Source organism: Pempheris klunzingeri, chromosome 8, assembly GCF_042242105.1.
Source record: "Pempheris klunzingeri isolate RE-2024b chromosome 8, fPemKlu1.hap1, whole genome shotgun sequence".
Taxonomy (NCBI): Eukaryota; Metazoa; Chordata; class Actinopteri; order Acropomatiformes; family Pempheridae; genus Pempheris; species Pempheris klunzingeri.
The window spans coordinates 12,454,664-12,470,096 of record NC_092019.1 but is presented as its reverse complement, the minus strand read 5'-3'; the positions used below and the strand labels follow the sequence as shown (position 1 = coordinate 12,470,096).

At 42.9% G+C, this 15,433-nt stretch overlaps 3 protein-coding genes across 3 annotated transcripts; 1 reads left to right on the top strand and 2 right to left on the bottom strand.

The window, feature by feature from the left end:
• The first annotated feature begins 1,143 nt into the window (after window positions 1-1,143).
• clec3ba (C-type lectin domain family 3, member Ba) lies at window positions 1,144-2,705 on the top strand. Its single transcript, XM_070835881.1, has 3 exons — window positions 1,144-1,258; window positions 1,385-1,483; window positions 2,133-2,705. The coding sequence occupies exons 1-3, from the start codon at window positions 1,162-1,164 to the stop codon at window positions 2,531-2,533; spliced, it is 597 nt and encodes a 198-aa protein (XP_070691982.1). The 5' UTR covers window positions 1,144-1,161; the 3' UTR covers window positions 2,534-2,705.
• A 1,989-nt stretch (window positions 2,706-4,694) lies between these two features.
• Window positions 4,695-11,518, bottom strand: cdcp1a (CUB domain containing protein 1a). Its single transcript, XM_070835372.1, has 9 exons — window positions 11,304-11,518; window positions 10,310-10,513; window positions 9,840-10,202; window positions 9,360-9,728; window positions 7,841-8,032; window positions 6,674-7,042; window positions 6,224-6,580; window positions 5,997-6,084; window positions 4,695-5,841 (listed from the first exon to the last, which is right to left on the bottom strand). Exons 1-9 carry the CDS (start codon window positions 11,365-11,367, stop codon window positions 5,391-5,393), a joined length of 2,457 nt encoding a protein of 818 aa, XP_070691473.1. The 5' UTR covers window positions 11,368-11,518; the 3' UTR covers window positions 4,695-5,390.
• Window positions 11,519-13,244: 1,726 nt separating this feature from the next.
• On the bottom strand, window positions 13,245-14,695 carry LOC139205650 (transmembrane protein 158). The gene has a single exon (XM_070835927.1). The coding sequence runs from the start codon at window positions 14,602-14,604 to the stop codon at window positions 13,903-13,905; it is 702 nt and encodes a 233-aa protein (XP_070692028.1). The 5' UTR covers window positions 14,605-14,695; the 3' UTR covers window positions 13,245-13,902.
• Between the last annotated feature and the right edge of the window lie 738 nt (window positions 14,696-15,433).

Genomic DNA, 15,433 nt, shown 5'->3' with positions numbered 1-15,433 from the left:
GTATTATATTAAGAGTAAATTCAGGTGTCTTCGGGTGTAATAACATTTTAGAAATACTCACTTGGACATTGGAAGGATGAAGACCTGATACAGTTTATAGGAGACGGCAGGTATGAGGAGTGAATGAACTTAATATTGAAAATATAATATGGAGCGTACAAAAGATCTAACACTCTTTATAATCAAGCTGTTTTTCTTTAAATGTCGTATTTTGAAACTTGCATCATGTTCCTGCTTTTATATAAATGATTTTCAAGCCATAGTCAAGCTACTCTGAGTGTATTTGTTCATGTTTGGAAGCTTTTCACTGCATCACTTCAGTGTGTTGTTTGGCTCTGCATTGTGTGTATTCAGAGAGTGAAATGTGTGATCACAGAGCATTTAGAGATGCAGTCATCTCAGTCACTGCTGACAGAGGTCACTGAAACTCTCATGTGGTGAAGACCAGAAAAGACTTGAAACATAAACAAATGCTCAGTTCCCAACAGTATTTCTTCATTATATAAGTCTCTGCCACGTGTCAGCTGCACCCTGTCCAGCTCACTGAGGAGATCCAGATGTGGGTTTTAGGACAAACCCCAAAACATCCAACCTCTGGCCTGTCGGAGCCCTCAGCACAAACACAACGAGCCCTTTGACAGGAAAAACAACAGTTCAGTTAGCAAGCAGCTATGAAAAGGCACAAAAGTGTCTGCAGCCCAATGTTTGTTTCTCTGAGGTGGCACAAACAGATGTAGATAATTGATAAAGATATAAATGACTTAAATCCTGTTTATGATAAACTGTGACAGAACACACACACACACACACACACACACACACACACACACACAGATAAGTCCCTGCTATAATTCACTGGTAAACCTACTAACATATGGGGCCCGAGTCATGCTCGTCTAGGCTCTCTTAACCTCTGCACAATCCTGCCACAATCACCATCCATCTCCCCTCAGCGTTTCAAAAGCAACACAAACGGCCGTTAAACATCTGCAAAACATTTGTTCTGTCTCAGATAAGATTTCCTAATTCAACTCTGTTCCGCCACTCCCGGCGTGTAAAACACAACAGTCTGGCTAGTGCTCAGAGCTGGGAGCAGCATATTGCGTTGCTGCACTGAGACAGCTTCTTTACGGTGGATTTAGAAGTGTTTTTGCAAGTATTATGGATGCTAGAGGGGTTTGCTTGATGCTTTGCCTTCTCCTGCTGCCTCACTGCTCGCTCCAGCAGACCTCCTCAAAGAAAAGAAACGGCAAGAAAGGTAGGACTTGATATTAACTTGACATTGGACGTGAAAACAAAGCCCTGACTTGTTCAATAACTCTTTACAGAATAACAGTAGTGAAGTGCCGAATGAGGGATTGATTTTTTTTTCCCCCTTTGACAGACTCTGCAAACACTGCTGCAATCGAAGAGCTGAAGAAACAGATTAATGACATTGTTCAGGAGCTGAATTTGCTGAAAGAGCAGCAAGCTTTACAGACAGGTATTTTTGCTGGAGTAACACCACACAATTAGAATTTTTAGGTTGTTTTTCTCATTTTATGGATCACAGCAGAGAAAATGTTGACCCACAGCTTAATAATCCACCAAAGCAGTGTTTCCTAATCGTGCCCTTGGGGGTCCTTCGGCTCTGCATGTTTTAGATGTTTTCCTGCTCCAACACATCTGATTCAAATGAACGGGTTATTATCAGGCTCCTGCAGAGCTTTGGCAATGAGCTGATCATTTGAATCAGGTGTGTTGGAGCAGAGAAAACATGCAGAGCAGTGGGTACCCAGGACCAGGACTGGGGAACTCTGCATTAAAGTATATTTCACAACGTGCTGCATGTAAAATAGAGTAATTAACAGCTTTCCAGTGATGGAGAGCTCAAAATAGGCAACACTAAGTCCTGAGCCACACTTACTTTTTTCCTAATTCACCCTGTGCAATACACACATGTATATATTTTATATTTTTTCTCATGTTTTTATATGAGCATTTATTTTCACATTTTGTTATATCCCTTGTTTTTGCACTAATTCTGTTACTGACACTTTGTTTCTGCACCTTTTCTGTCTCCTCTGTTGCTGTAATAAGTGAATTTCCCTGCTGTGGGATAAGTTAAGTCTCTTACTCATCTCTTATCTCAGTTTGTCTGCGAGGCACCAAGATCCTCGGCAAGTGTTTCCTGGCAGACCCAGTGAAGAAGTCCTTCCACGCAGCCAGTGATGACTGCATCGCCAAAGGAGGCAGTCTGGCCACTCCTCTGACGGGAGATGAGAACGACCAGCTCTACAGCTACGTACGTCAGAGCATCGGCCCAGAGGAGCACATCTGGCTGGGCATCAATGACATGGTGACCGACGGCCAGTGGGTGGACCAGTCGGGCTCCAGCGTGCGCTTCAAGAACTGGGAGACTGAGATCACCCTGCAGCCAGACGGAGGGAGCAGACAGAACTGTGCCATCCTCTCCACCACAGCCAACGGGAAATGGTTTGATGAGAGCTGCAAAGCTGACAAGGCTTCTGTGTGTGAGTTCAACATCGTCTGAGGGCCTCTCTCTGACACTCAGCGCAGATAAACGCTCATATGAACATTACTTGCTGCCTGCAGTAACGAATGAAGCACGTAGAGCATCGGGTACATTTATGCAATGCATTGAAACGTAATGTTCTGCATCTTTCTTAAGCTCACATTTTCTTGAGCAAGCCATTCAGATGTCAACTGACTCCATCCAGTGGTCTGGGACACAGCACACCATTGTATAAGCTAAAGTCACTGAAACATGATATTTTACATACATTCAATAAACTCTGAGTGTCCATAAATGTAAAACATCACTGGGTGGCTTGTCCTCATCATATGTATGTTTATGTCATTTGCTTTTCAATGCAATAGAACCTTTTGTTTTAGTGAAGATGATCATCATGAGGCACTTTCTTTATTTCTAGTTCTGAATGCAGACTTATGCTGCTTATATTACATCATATAATGTTAATAAACACACGTCTCCTCAGTTCCAACCTTCTTATTGTCTTCTTGCTCAAGTCAAATATTTGGCTGGTATAACGAGAAGCTTTTGTTCGTCAGAGGGAAAAAATGTTTGCTTAGAAAATGCTTAAGTGTCCTGGTGTGTGTGTGTGTGTGTGTGTGTGTGTGTGTGAGTGAGACTCCTGGGCAGACGGGTGGGGGTGAGGGACCAAGAACTGGTGTGGGGGTGGGCTGAAGAGGGGTTTTCAATAGATAGCCACAGACCACTGTTAACACTACTGCTAGTTGTGTATGTTATTACTTTCTGTGTAAAAAACAATGAGGATAATTTAGATTTGGAGAATAAATACTTGGCTTGTACAACTAACGATACTAGCGAAACAAACTCTCCTGCTTTCGGGAGGGCAGTGGGGTTTAATGGTCACAGGCAAGACTTACAAACACTATGTGGAAAGGAGGAAAAGTTTGGGGGTTAATTTAAGCAGATGTACATGAATGATGTGTTTTCTGGATTTTTCTCAACCAAAGAACCAGTAAAAATCAACAGAAAAGGCAGGTACTAAGAGTTGATGACGACAGAGTTAAAGGTTTTCTTTCTCAAGCGTCACCACTTCACATATCCTGCAGTTGAGGTCAGGAAAATATATATTTTAAGCAGAGATGAGGATGCACAGGACGTAAGGTGTGCAAAGATGTAAAACCTTTTCAACAAACTCCCAGAATTTAATATCAAACCCTCTGGACGTTTCCTGATCCCACTTTTCTAAAACCACTTTTTACAGGAGAGCCCTCTGCTCGATGAGTAGCCAATAACAGCTTGTTACGTCTCCACCCACACACACTTTTTCCATCACGAAAACCCTGTTTCTGCACTGACACTGCTCTTAATAGTTTATTCGTCCAAAGGACGGTTACATCAGATCAACATGTCTGAACGTCTCCATGGATATCCACTGATGTCATAGGCAGCATGTCCTCATCCCTTCAACACTCAAGATTTATGGTCATATTTTTCAAGACTTTAAACCAAAGTAACTTCACATTCAAAGGGCAAAACACACTTTATACCCTCCGGATATGGTAACTTTGAATTTGTCTCCCTCTGTAGTACGTTCTCTGAACTGCAGGGGGCAACCAGACAAGCAACTCCCAACAAACAGACTTTTTCACTAACTTGAAGCACATTTTTCCTCAAATGAGACCAGTTGATACTGGCCTTGGTCAACCAAATCTCAAAACCAACACCCTGAAAAAAGATTGTAATACACTGTGTTGTTATTTTCTACGCCAGTTAATGTACAAACTGTATTCCAAAACAAAAACTGTACCATAGGACAGATCGGTTTGTTGTTCCATATTGAAGGTCTCCAGCACTCATCACACTTATATTAAATTATGCGCCTCACACAGTCTCTCTTTTATTCTCTCTGTAATTATCAATTATCATAATCAACAAAATGTAGTCGATTATCAAAGGCACTGACATTTCTTTGTGAGATCTGACTTTTCATTCACAGGCTGCAATTAAGTGTGTATGAGGACTTTAGTTTCATACCATCATAGTCCAGTGAAGCGGTCTCAAGACAAATTGTAAAGTACGGGTTCTCATCCATGATGATGCACAAGAGATAACAACTAAGTCTCTGTATGACCAGACAAACAGGTCACTTGGCTAGCAGCAGATCGGTCTTAAGAGTCCTAAAAGGATGGATCCAAAAAAATAGAACAAAAGCATTATATTTATTCATGTCTTGACCACAAATGGCTGAACACAACTCTGAGATCCTAAACTGATGTGAGAAGGAGTGCACTGACCTCTCTGTAAGGCACATCTATGGTGTAATGCTCCGGTAGCTGGAGGTCTCCATAGCAGGTGCAAAAGCAGTGATAAAAAGAGAGAGAATACTCCGTGAACATACTCTGCTGTTGCAATGTCCCGCAATTCAGGCCATCATGTTTGGATGATGCCATAGTGTAGTGTATTGCAACAGCAGTGGAGTCGTCTCTACTCAAATGAAAAACTCAGCATGTAAACAGCACACGTTTGCTCCTCTATAAACATCCATAATATGTACAAAGTATCTCAAATGAAAAATATTCATTGCCTAAAAGCAACAACAACGATCTCTCTATAGTGGCAAAAAAACAGTGAAAAGGGAATAATTATGTACTGCTTTCGAAAACCAAGTGCACCTTCATCAGAGAGAAAAACCAGGTAACAGCTGCGGGCAGGTTTGAACAGGGTTATTTTGTGTCTGGCTTTGGTGCAAAACCGTGCTTGACAAAAAAAAACAAAAAAAAAAACAAAGGCTTCTTGCAAGGCTGAACATCAGGTAATCACACAGATGCCAGGGAATGAATATCTCACAGTTCGAGTGGGTCAAGTGAAAAGCAGAAAGCCGAATCCAATCTTCTCCTCAGTTCCCTCCCTCTGGCTCCAGCCGAGGCCCCAGGCTCGGAGAACGTTCCTCCTCACTTTGATCCTCGGCCTGGTAAATCACATTGTCCACCAGGGACTGGTTGTGGCTCGCAGGCCTGACGGGAAGCGGAGGAGCCTGTTGAGATGAGAACCGAAACTCCTGGTAAGTCCCGACTGGCACGTCATTGGGACCGTTGTCTTTGGAGACCAGTGGCTTCTGTGAGTCCGTGTGCCCCGAGAAGGGCTGATATGTGTCAAACTCTCCGTAGACGCCGATCTCTCTCCCCTTTCTCAGCAGGTGTGTGTAGACCAGCGTGTCCTCAATGGAGGCGTACTCATGGCAATCATCGTCTTCAACTGTTTTCGGGAGGCCGTTCTGTCCTGGCAGGAAGATGGTGCCATTTGGATTGTAGATGGACACTTGATGATTCAGCTTCTTCTTCTTCTTCCTGTTTGGCAGGAAAAACAAGATTCAAAGAGTTTTATGTAAATCATCTCTCACAACTCTCAAAAAAGTTACATTTAAAAAGTTAAAAGGGAGAAAACTTTGAGGCAAACACAAGTTTAACATTTGCGGGATAAGAAACAGAGCAGATGCACTCACCTGATCACCACACAGACCACCACCAGCACAATGACGAAAATGACCAACAGAGCAGCCACCACGCTCAGGATGATAGTCAGCAGAAGGCCTAAAATGAGAGAAAACAACAACAAATGCAATCTTTCTTTAATCCACTGTGACACTAAAGTAAAGCTACGGTCCTTTTTATGAAAAATTGATACTGTCCATAAGATTCAGAAAGAAGCATCTGCCAAATGTCCTCTTACTCTTGCTCTTCTGCAGGGTGATCTTGGTGACGACACTGAAGTCTCCTCTCTCGGGATTACAGTTGGACATGTTGAGGTAAAAGCTCTCTGAGACCGTGATCTCACTCTTGGCCATCTCGTCCTCCCTGCGGCTGTATTCCTCCTCCGGACAGCCGACCCTCTGCACCCTGATGTTGGTGTGGCGGTCGCTGCACTTGGGCTGGCTGAGGTTGGCAAACATCAGGACAGCTTCCATCTTCGGGGGGACGGAGACGATCCAGGAGACTGTGGATAAAGACTTCATTCCTACTGGCCAACCGGGAGAGGCCAGAAGGACAGGAGTGTCTTTCTTTGGAGATACAGTGAATATGTATCTTTCTGTGAGTTAGACAGAAAAGAATATTAAATATCACAAAAAAATCCAACATTTATTTCATTTATTTATTTCATTTAACTGAAGCTGCTTGTTACCTGATATTTCCCCTTTCAATCTGGCGTTCAGCACATGTCTGAAAGCCATCCTTGGCGTTTTTCCCGCCATGCCGGACACAGTGACAGACACATTGGTGTGGATTTGGACCATCTGTATGGATCCCTGAGGGCAGAAGTGTCCGATAGTAGTGCCATCGTCTTCTGTCGCCTTGATGATGATGCTGTCATTGCAAGGCTGCCCAGGTAGGGACTGCTTGAGGGTCATTGTGGGAGACGTCAGCTCCACGGTGCCGTCCTCAGGAGGACGCAGAGTCCAGGTCACATGGTTTAGAGGGGCGGGCATGCAGGTTGGCAGCAGAGGCATCGACAGTCGGATAGCCTTCGGGCAGTATTTGAGCTGACTACACTCTGAGATGAAAGTACAGGTCATTCAAATCAGAAATGAGACTTGACTTCTGCCTTCAGGAGCTACACTAATTAAAGGGTCAGTTCACATTTTCTTCACCTCCCTTTTTGCATTTATGAGCAGAATATAAACATTTATTGAATATTTTATAACACACTGTGTAATGTAGATGTAAGATGATATCAGTGTATTTGCCAACGACTATAACTCATATATTACAGTAGCACCCATATGTGGAGGCTGGTGTATAAACACATAATGGATGTAATACAGTAAAACACAGACATTTTAATTGTTACTGTAAACTACTGTACTGTAACAAGCATGTGCATACAACTACATGACAGTGTGTTATCATGCATTTTTTAAATGTTTACATAGCACTTCTAAATGCTAAATAGTAGGAATTAAATTGTCACGTTGCAATAAAAAGCCATGCAGATAGTTTTCACACCATTTGAAAGAGCAATATCTCTTTCCAGAAACAATGTCTAAGCTGTCAACAGCATAATTTGAACTAGTTTGTTTGTTTAACCGGGAAGGCAATGTTGAATGTGAGGACCACAAACAAATTCACCACTATTAAACTACCTGGATATGTCTGGAAGTAAGTGAGAAAAATATTGTTTTTCATTGTGATTTGGTTGAACCGACCCTTTAACGTCCAATACTGTATAAAATAAGGTAATTACATGTTGATTAAGTCATGCAGAAGTCAATGGAGACACATAAAACAATAAAAACCTGTGAAGAGGCCAAACTGGCGTCCTACACTTATGTATGTTAAGATCTGGATTTACCTATGACTCTCATGGCGGTGACTTGTACGTCCTCAGGATGGCAGTCCTGGAACGACAGGTCACTGTTTGATGTGACTGTGATCTTCTCCTTCGGCACAGAATTCATTTTCATCTCGCAGTCAGACGCCGCTCTCATCTTCTCAATGTGAAGCGAAAGGCCCTCCATTTTGCTCATATCCACTTTACACAACACTGCGTAACACAGTAGAGGAAGACATTAGCGTTTCTTCCGTTTCTTTCTCACACACTAATGCAAATGTGTGGGCAAGTGCATTCCAGCTGAAATCAATCATGACGATCGGGAATTTGAATGTCGATTTGACTGATTGAGCTGAACATGATTCCCTGAAAACTGGAGGAAGTGTTTCCTGGCACCGTGCCATTTATGACTCAGCGATGAAGAAATCTCAGAGCTCCCTGATCTGACACATGAGGGTGCAGGAAAAGGCCATGAGGCCCACTGTCCACGTCACTGTTTCATTACTCATCCATCCACACTCAAGCTGTCTCAAAAAACAGAGACACGTCTCTTACAGCCCTGACTATTGTAACATGATAAAGATTATTTCTATTTAGTTATCACATAAATGCTGGAACATGTCGAGAAGACACCTCTTATCCTTTGCAGCTTTAAAGATTCTAAGATTAGCTTTGTTTTTTCATTCATATCATATCTGATATGAATGAAATGATGATCTGCTGATCAAACTGAGCAAGAATTTTCAAGATAGAACACTCAGCACTACTGGTTTGTCATTGAGTTTTAAAGACTAAAAAGAACTGACATAAAAAGCAGCAACACTATATATTTTTGACCACTTGGCTTATTTAGTTGTTCTCTGCTTATACATCCAGCAGACATGAAGCGACATCAGTATCCATTTGGAGTCGTGTTTCTGGCCTCTTGGTGAATGTCGGTCTAATATTCACTCTCTTTTAGCTCCATTTTTGGTCTCTACCGACTCCTGAGGGAAAAATCTGGCTCTCACTATGATCACCAGCTAAGTTGCATCTTCTCTGCTGTTTGGTGCTGAGCAGGTATTGTACAGCAAGTTTTTAAATTGTTTTGCTGAACGCAGATGCCTGCTGCGGTTAAAAGAGTGGTGACAGTGAATCAAAACAGTAAAGTTGTGGGAAATAAAACCAAAACAATGAGCTAAAAGACGCTAAAGTGCTCCTGAAAGAAGATGATAATTCAGTGTGGGTTCACCTTTGCAAGCATTGCTTCACATAACATCATTCATTTGATGCATTATTAAAATACAAATATTGATTATGGTAGCTTTAAATTTCAGTTTTTAATTGTTCGGCCCTTTAAATTCAGTTAGTTTTTTAGGTATTGGATGGATGAAAACAACATTATTTGAGATCCAGATCACCCTCAAAATCAAAACCTTTCCCCCGGCTCTGACTCGTCTTCAGAGGGCCCAGCAATTAACCATCACAGCAGAGGTACAAAGTTACAATTGTGGTGCGTTTAAAGCCCAGCGGCAACATCAAGTGCAGAAAATGTACAAACCTGCTGAACTTTTACTCGAAGAAGACACTTTGAGGTTTAGGGACAGTCCAGGAGAACCAGCACGTCTCCTGTCCATCTCGCAGTTCCTCAGCATCAGGGAGAAGTTTCCCTGTGTCTGGTGCGGCTGAGGGTCCATCAGACTCAGCACCAACGCCCCTCTGCCTTTGCTGTGGTACTCCACTGCGGTTTGCTTCTTCACACACCTGGGCTGCGTGAGCTTTGAGAACTGAACAGCTGTCTTGTGTTTGTCCGGGACCTGAAAGTACCACTCCATCACGTCATCGTCCGGGAAACTGTCTGGGTAGTTTGGAGAGAGCAACTCTGACAACGAAGTCCCTTTTGGTAACATCAGGGTGATTTTAGCGAGGGCTACGAGACAAAAAAACACACACACACAACAGTCAAATACTGTGATGTCTGACACACGAGACATGAGACAGAGAGGAAGTGAATCACACAGCGCAATTTAAACTAACTCACATTTGATCTCCTCCCCGACGGACACATCAAACTGGCCATTTTGCAGCTTCTGCCCTGCTGGGACGTCCAGAGAAAAGCTGCCTTGATCGAGTATCTGAGCGCTGCGGATCGGCCCCGTCCTGCAGTATTTCCCTACAGTCGCGTTCCCTGTAGTCTGGAGGGCCTTGAGGGAGAAGCTGTGTCTGTCTGGACATCTCTCAGACGGATCAATCTGTCTCAGACCCACGCTGCTGAAGTCTATTTTGAATGCTTTCGGCGCTGAGGCCTTCAGGTTCCAGGTGAACGTGCGGTTAAAAGCGAGCAGGGGAAGTGAGCCGGCGTCCGCCTGGATGATGTGGCCATTGCACGACTTTGTGGTGCATTCTGAGAAGAGATATTAACAGATGAACTTTACAGCAAATACATGCACCCAGATTGTATTAGTTCAGCCAGATAAGCCTTCAAATAATACCTTTTATTTTCGCTCTCACCTATATTCCGCACAATTTCCACGCTGAATGCATCTTGAGGTTTGGGGCATTCAAACTCCACTGAGACAGCAGTGTTGTCTTTCAGCAGAAGGGATGAATTACATTGTCGTGCGCGTCCCGCCACGCTGCACACTTTGCAGCCTTTGACCTGACCACTGCTGATGCTGATGGTGGTGCCCCTGTCAGGTGTCAGGGTCAGGACCCCTGGAGAACACACAAAAGGAGAAATGAGAAAACAATTAGTTAAAAGGGAGAAATGTGGGTAAAAATGCCAGATTTCCAATCTTGGATAAAGGTCAGATTCAGAATATAAACAAGTCCTGATACGTATTAAACGTAAGCTTTTATTCGCTGTTCGCAAAGGCACAATGACTAACTGCTTTGGGAGATGAGGCCGACAGCTTGGCTTCACTCCCTCTGTGACTAACCAGGCCTGTGCTGAGCAAACACAGCCATGTTCACACACAACAGCTCCTAATGTCAGCTCTCTACTGTCTCACATATCCTGGTTAACACTGTATTATTTCGCTTTCTATATATATATGTGTGTATCTGTCCCTGAAGAGGACTAAACAGAAGCAACCTATCATTTGACACATGACACAACAGATTAGCTCTGTGAACGTTTTGGGATAATGAGGTTTCTGTTGAACAAACAGCAGAAAACCACTCAGCTCAGCTCACGTACAACAACAAGAACTCCACACTGAGACTACAGGGTCCCTCTTTCATTTTTGTCCTTTATCCTTTTCCAGATAATTTAATGTACCCTGAAAAAAAACTAATCATTAAAGGCATTCAGGATCCAATAAGTTGTCAACAACCATATTTAAACAGCACAATAATAAAGAGCATAATAATAATAATAATAATAATAGTAATAACAATGTCTGATGAGATCTATATGGTTCTGTAATTTGAGGATTTATCAGTGTACATATTTAAACAGCAGATCTTCGACCTCAGCAACATTACAGATTAAGCTCTAACTCACCTGATTCAGTGGAGACGACGAGTGTAAGGAGTAAGATCTGAAGAGTGGCTGTAGATGCGCACATGCTGTCCTACTGTGTGGCTCTCTAACTGTGATCCTGAGGGAAATCTGTGGACATCTGCGCATATTTCATTGCTTCTCGTCCAGAGGTGCGACCTTCCTGCGCCACATTTTCCTCTCACGGACGTGAAGCTCAGGTCGTAGCTGTTATAAGACACAACTCCTCCACTTCCGGTATGTGTGTGTGTGTGTGTGTGCGTGTGTGTGCCAGCAGCAGAAAGGCGTGTGAGGCGGCAGGTAATGTAAGGGCGTGGCCAGGTCGGCCATCTTGGCAGGTACAAAGTTCATTAATGCCTTGTAACACCGATGACTTAAAAAAAAAAACTGCTAAAAATCACTCAGGTCCATTTATTTCTGCCAAATAAAACCGAGAAGATGATTATTTACAGTTAAAAATACAAGTAAAATGTGAAAAGGCTGAATAATGTTTTAATTATAGCCTATTAATAGCAAAGTGACATATTAAAGCAACATGAACGCAGACCAGAAATATCTAAAAAAAAAAAAAAAAGACCTTCATTAATGTTATAATATTTCAGAGAGATTCAACTTAATTTAAAGGCTGCAATTTTGGTGCTATTGGGTTTATAATGCTGTTGTATTATAAACAGAGGTATGTCTATTATTTTTATTAGTTTTATTATCAAGATTACATTACCTTTATATGTCTGTTTGTTATAAAGTAGAAATTAAATGTATTTTCCTCACAGGAACTAACTGACCAATGGGTTGCCTATTAAAATCGTATTCTTTTCAACACATCAACATTCACGCTGGTTGCTTTTTAACAAAAAATTTGTACTGTAAGGCTTTTCCGAGTTCGTCTGAATGTGTCATCATCACAAACTGTTCAGTCAGCTCAGCCAACAAAAGCTGTTTTAATGATCTGGCTGATAAAGTCTCCCATGAGAGCCGTATAACGTCCACTGATATGAGAACACATTAGCACTGGCATGTACTCATCGTAAATTAGACAGGTTAAAAAAAAAGACAGGTTTCTTCACTTCTGGGAGCCAAAGCAAACCATGTGTCTGGAAATGTTAATATTACAGTATCAGAACGACCATTTCTGACAGCTGAGAAATAATTCTCCAAATCCTTTTCTGCACTGAGCATAAAATAGAGGAGGGATGGAGAGATACATCACCCTGACACATTCTGTTAATACAGATTTTTACAGGACGATAAACTTTTATTAATAGCTGTAAATTACACGACCCAACAGTAAATAAAGAACGCAGCATCACCTGAATCAGCTACAACACTTTAAGTCTGCTCATTTTGAATCAATAATTTAACACTATGGAGCATAATTGTCACAAACTGATATATTATTCCATATCTTCACTTTAAAGGGAAAGGAAATCTGAAAATAACAATTAAAGTTGTATTAGCTCACATTGCCAGGCGTTAATACTCTGTACTATAAGATAATAAAACAAGCAGTGTTAACAGATGCTGCATTAAGTTATGTTCATAATCCACATAATAAAAATCTGAACATAATCAGTGATGAATGCAGACGAGCATCATAAGTTAAAGGCACATTCTGCACACCATCAGTGTTAAAATACAACTTGGCATTGTATTGCATTACACCGACAGATGTTTGTATTATTTTTCTATTATTTTGCTGCTCACATTTATATCAATGTGGGCAGGCTGAATGACAGAAACATCTCTCTGTGTAAAGCAGTACGGTTCAACAGCACCACAAACAGCAGCCACCAAAGTGATCATAAAGTTGAATCTACACCTCTCAACAAAAGCTGAACATTGTAATCTTCATGATGGGAGGAATTTACTGAAGGGCTGTACTATCTGACTGCATTAGTTCCAGCTAGGAGTGCCTAATAAAGTGACAACTGAGTGTACGCTTGAAAGAAGTCAGAAGTAAATTGAGTTAAGCTACAGCGAACAGGTCAGAGAGAATCTGAGACAGGCCTATAGCCTATAATCAATTTTATTTGCATTTAAACCGCTGGAACATGGATACAAATAAGCACGTATATTGAACTGGACATTATAAATGTAACAATATAAATATTGAAACCCTCTCTCAGTCAGTCATAAACAACATCTACTTGTCAGAGCGTATTGGAAAAAAACTAATACATTTACTTTGAACATGACTATAGGTTATATATGTGACGGCACACTTTAAAGTTCAGTTTTCAGTGCAAAAGTCCTACACATGGGATAAGGCAAAAACTTTCTAGAAAGATTAAAAACTATACAAACACTATTTAAAGAGAAAAGTTTGCACAGTTTACGCTGACATAATCTATAGGAAGGCTAAGGGTATACAAAACACATTGGTGTTGGTCCCAGTATAGATTACTATTGGCTAGAATAATCCATCATACTTTACCTTGGTCGTCCTAAAGAGGAGGAGGAGGTCTAATAAAGGTCAAAAACACCCAAAACTAAAGTATTTCATCAAAAAGTCCTCTAAAAGTTCATTCATTCGGGTGAACAGTTGAATGGCTACAATTATAGTATAGGCAGCACAGGCTAATCATAATAAAGATTATTTCAATTATCTGGGTCTCCTCTGCTCCATCCCATTAGGCAGAAATCCTGCAATGATGGGCACTGGCCATATGAGAGCAGCAACACTCCACACAATGATGACCAGAGTCATGAAACAAGCCACAAGTGTCGACTCGATGGGCTTTCTGTTCAACCTCCAACTTTTGTCCCCCTTCAGCTCGTCGAGGCTGAAATCCACGCAGCAGAAAGCGACCTGATCCCCGGTCTGCTGGCCCCGCGACCTGCCCTGACCGAACCTCCGGTACCGGGACATCCCGCAGCCCACGCACAGCCGCAACTCCTGCTGACCCCCGGTGACCCCCAGGTGCTCGATGACGACTGGCGAGATCGCCCTGTTGAAAGAAGCGGAGAAAAAAGCCCTTCCGTGGTTGTTGGTGGTGTAGATGAGCACATCACACTGGAAGCCGAAGCTGCTGTCCCAGTGGGCCACCAGAGAGGTGGGCTGGAGTCTCTGGACGCTCACGTTGCACTGGGACAGAGTCTGCAGGGAGGAGGCGTCGGGCGAGGCTTCGCTCTCCTCCACAGACCTCTTGGAGAAGCGCACGTCCACCTCCAGGTTGGCCAGGAACCTGTTGGAGGAGTTGATGGGCGGCAGGAGGAGGTCTTCGTCGCTCCAGCCTTGGCATCGCTGGAGAAGTCCGGCCACCGCGGTCAGAGCCAGCAGGAGAGTCGGAGAGTCGTTCAGCATGGCACAGGGCGCGTCTCTCCTGCTCGCATGGTGCTGTGACGATCCGCAGGCGACGGAGGAGGCGTGCAATGTTTCAAGATGATTTAAAAAAAACAAAAACACCCAGATTCAATTCCTTTGCCCGACTGCTGTAAATGGAAACGTCCAACGCCTGTCACATGCGCGCATCCCAGCCCCCTCCCTTTTAATATGTCCCCTCTGACTTGTTCTCCAAACGCGCTCCCTGCAGTCGCTTTACAGGAGAGGCAGGCTGAGCAGCTCTGCGCGCTGCCTTCATCGCAGCTCCGAGCTTCACTCCTCCTCTGCCACTTCAGGTGTGAGCGCCGAGCAGGAAAACACAGGGGAGTGGTGAGGGGAGAGCCTCCAGTGCGCAGGGACGAGCTGTCCAACACGCATCTTCCAATCAGCAGCCCCAACATACACATGCTCCATTAAACTTTGTCAGTGAGAGGAGAGGAAATAACACAATTTGAACACAACCCCCCCCCCCACTCTTTGTCTGGCTGATGCCAGTCTGGTGCTGAAGCTCCCAAAGTGGCAGATGACATGGGCACAATACTAGGAAAGAGATATTGAGTATTTTTATGCTGAAATTAAAGCTTAACACATTTGTAAATCATCTAAACTTCTGTTTACATGTGATGGAGCTTTGGTGTCCACAAAGGCCACAGTAGGATGAGAAACTTGATGGGATTTCAGTGCCTCTGACTGATATTACTTCATCTGAGCAAAAAGATCAGAAGTTAATCTACATGCCATGCAGGAAAGATTAACTTCTGATCTTTCATGTAAACAGAGTAGATTCACTGAGCTCACTGGAGCAGCGACG

Excerpts from the sequence above, each read along its gene's own strand:
- clec3ba (XM_070835881.1), top strand. The coding sequence starts at position 1,162 with ATGGATGCTAGAGGGGTTTGCTTGATGCTTTGCCTTCTCCTGCTGCCT. Across the intron at positions 1,259-1,384 it reads GAAAAGAAACGGCAAGAAAG|ACTCTGCAAACACTGCTGCA; the intron begins GTAGGACTTGAT and ends CCCCTTTGACAG. Across the intron at positions 1,484-2,132 it reads GCAGCAAGCTTTACAGACAG|TTTGTCTGCGAGGCACCAAG; the intron begins GTATTTTTGCTG and ends CTCTTATCTCAG.
- cdcp1a (XM_070835372.1), bottom strand. The coding sequence starts at position 11,367 with ATGTGCGCATCTACAGCCACTCTTCAGATCTTACTCCTTACACTCGTC. Across the intron at positions 6,581-6,673 it reads ATTGAAAGGGGAAATATCAG|AAAGATACATATTCACTGTA; the intron begins GTAACAAGCAGC and ends TCTAACTCACAG. Across the intron at positions 5,842-5,996 it reads GTGGTCTGTGTGGTGATCAG|GAAGAAGAAGAAGAAGCTGA; the intron begins GTGAGTGCATCT and ends CCTGCCAAACAG.
- LOC139205650 (XM_070835927.1), bottom strand. The coding sequence starts at position 14,604 with ATGCTGAACGACTCTCCGACTCTCCTGCTGGCTCTGACCGCGGTGGCC.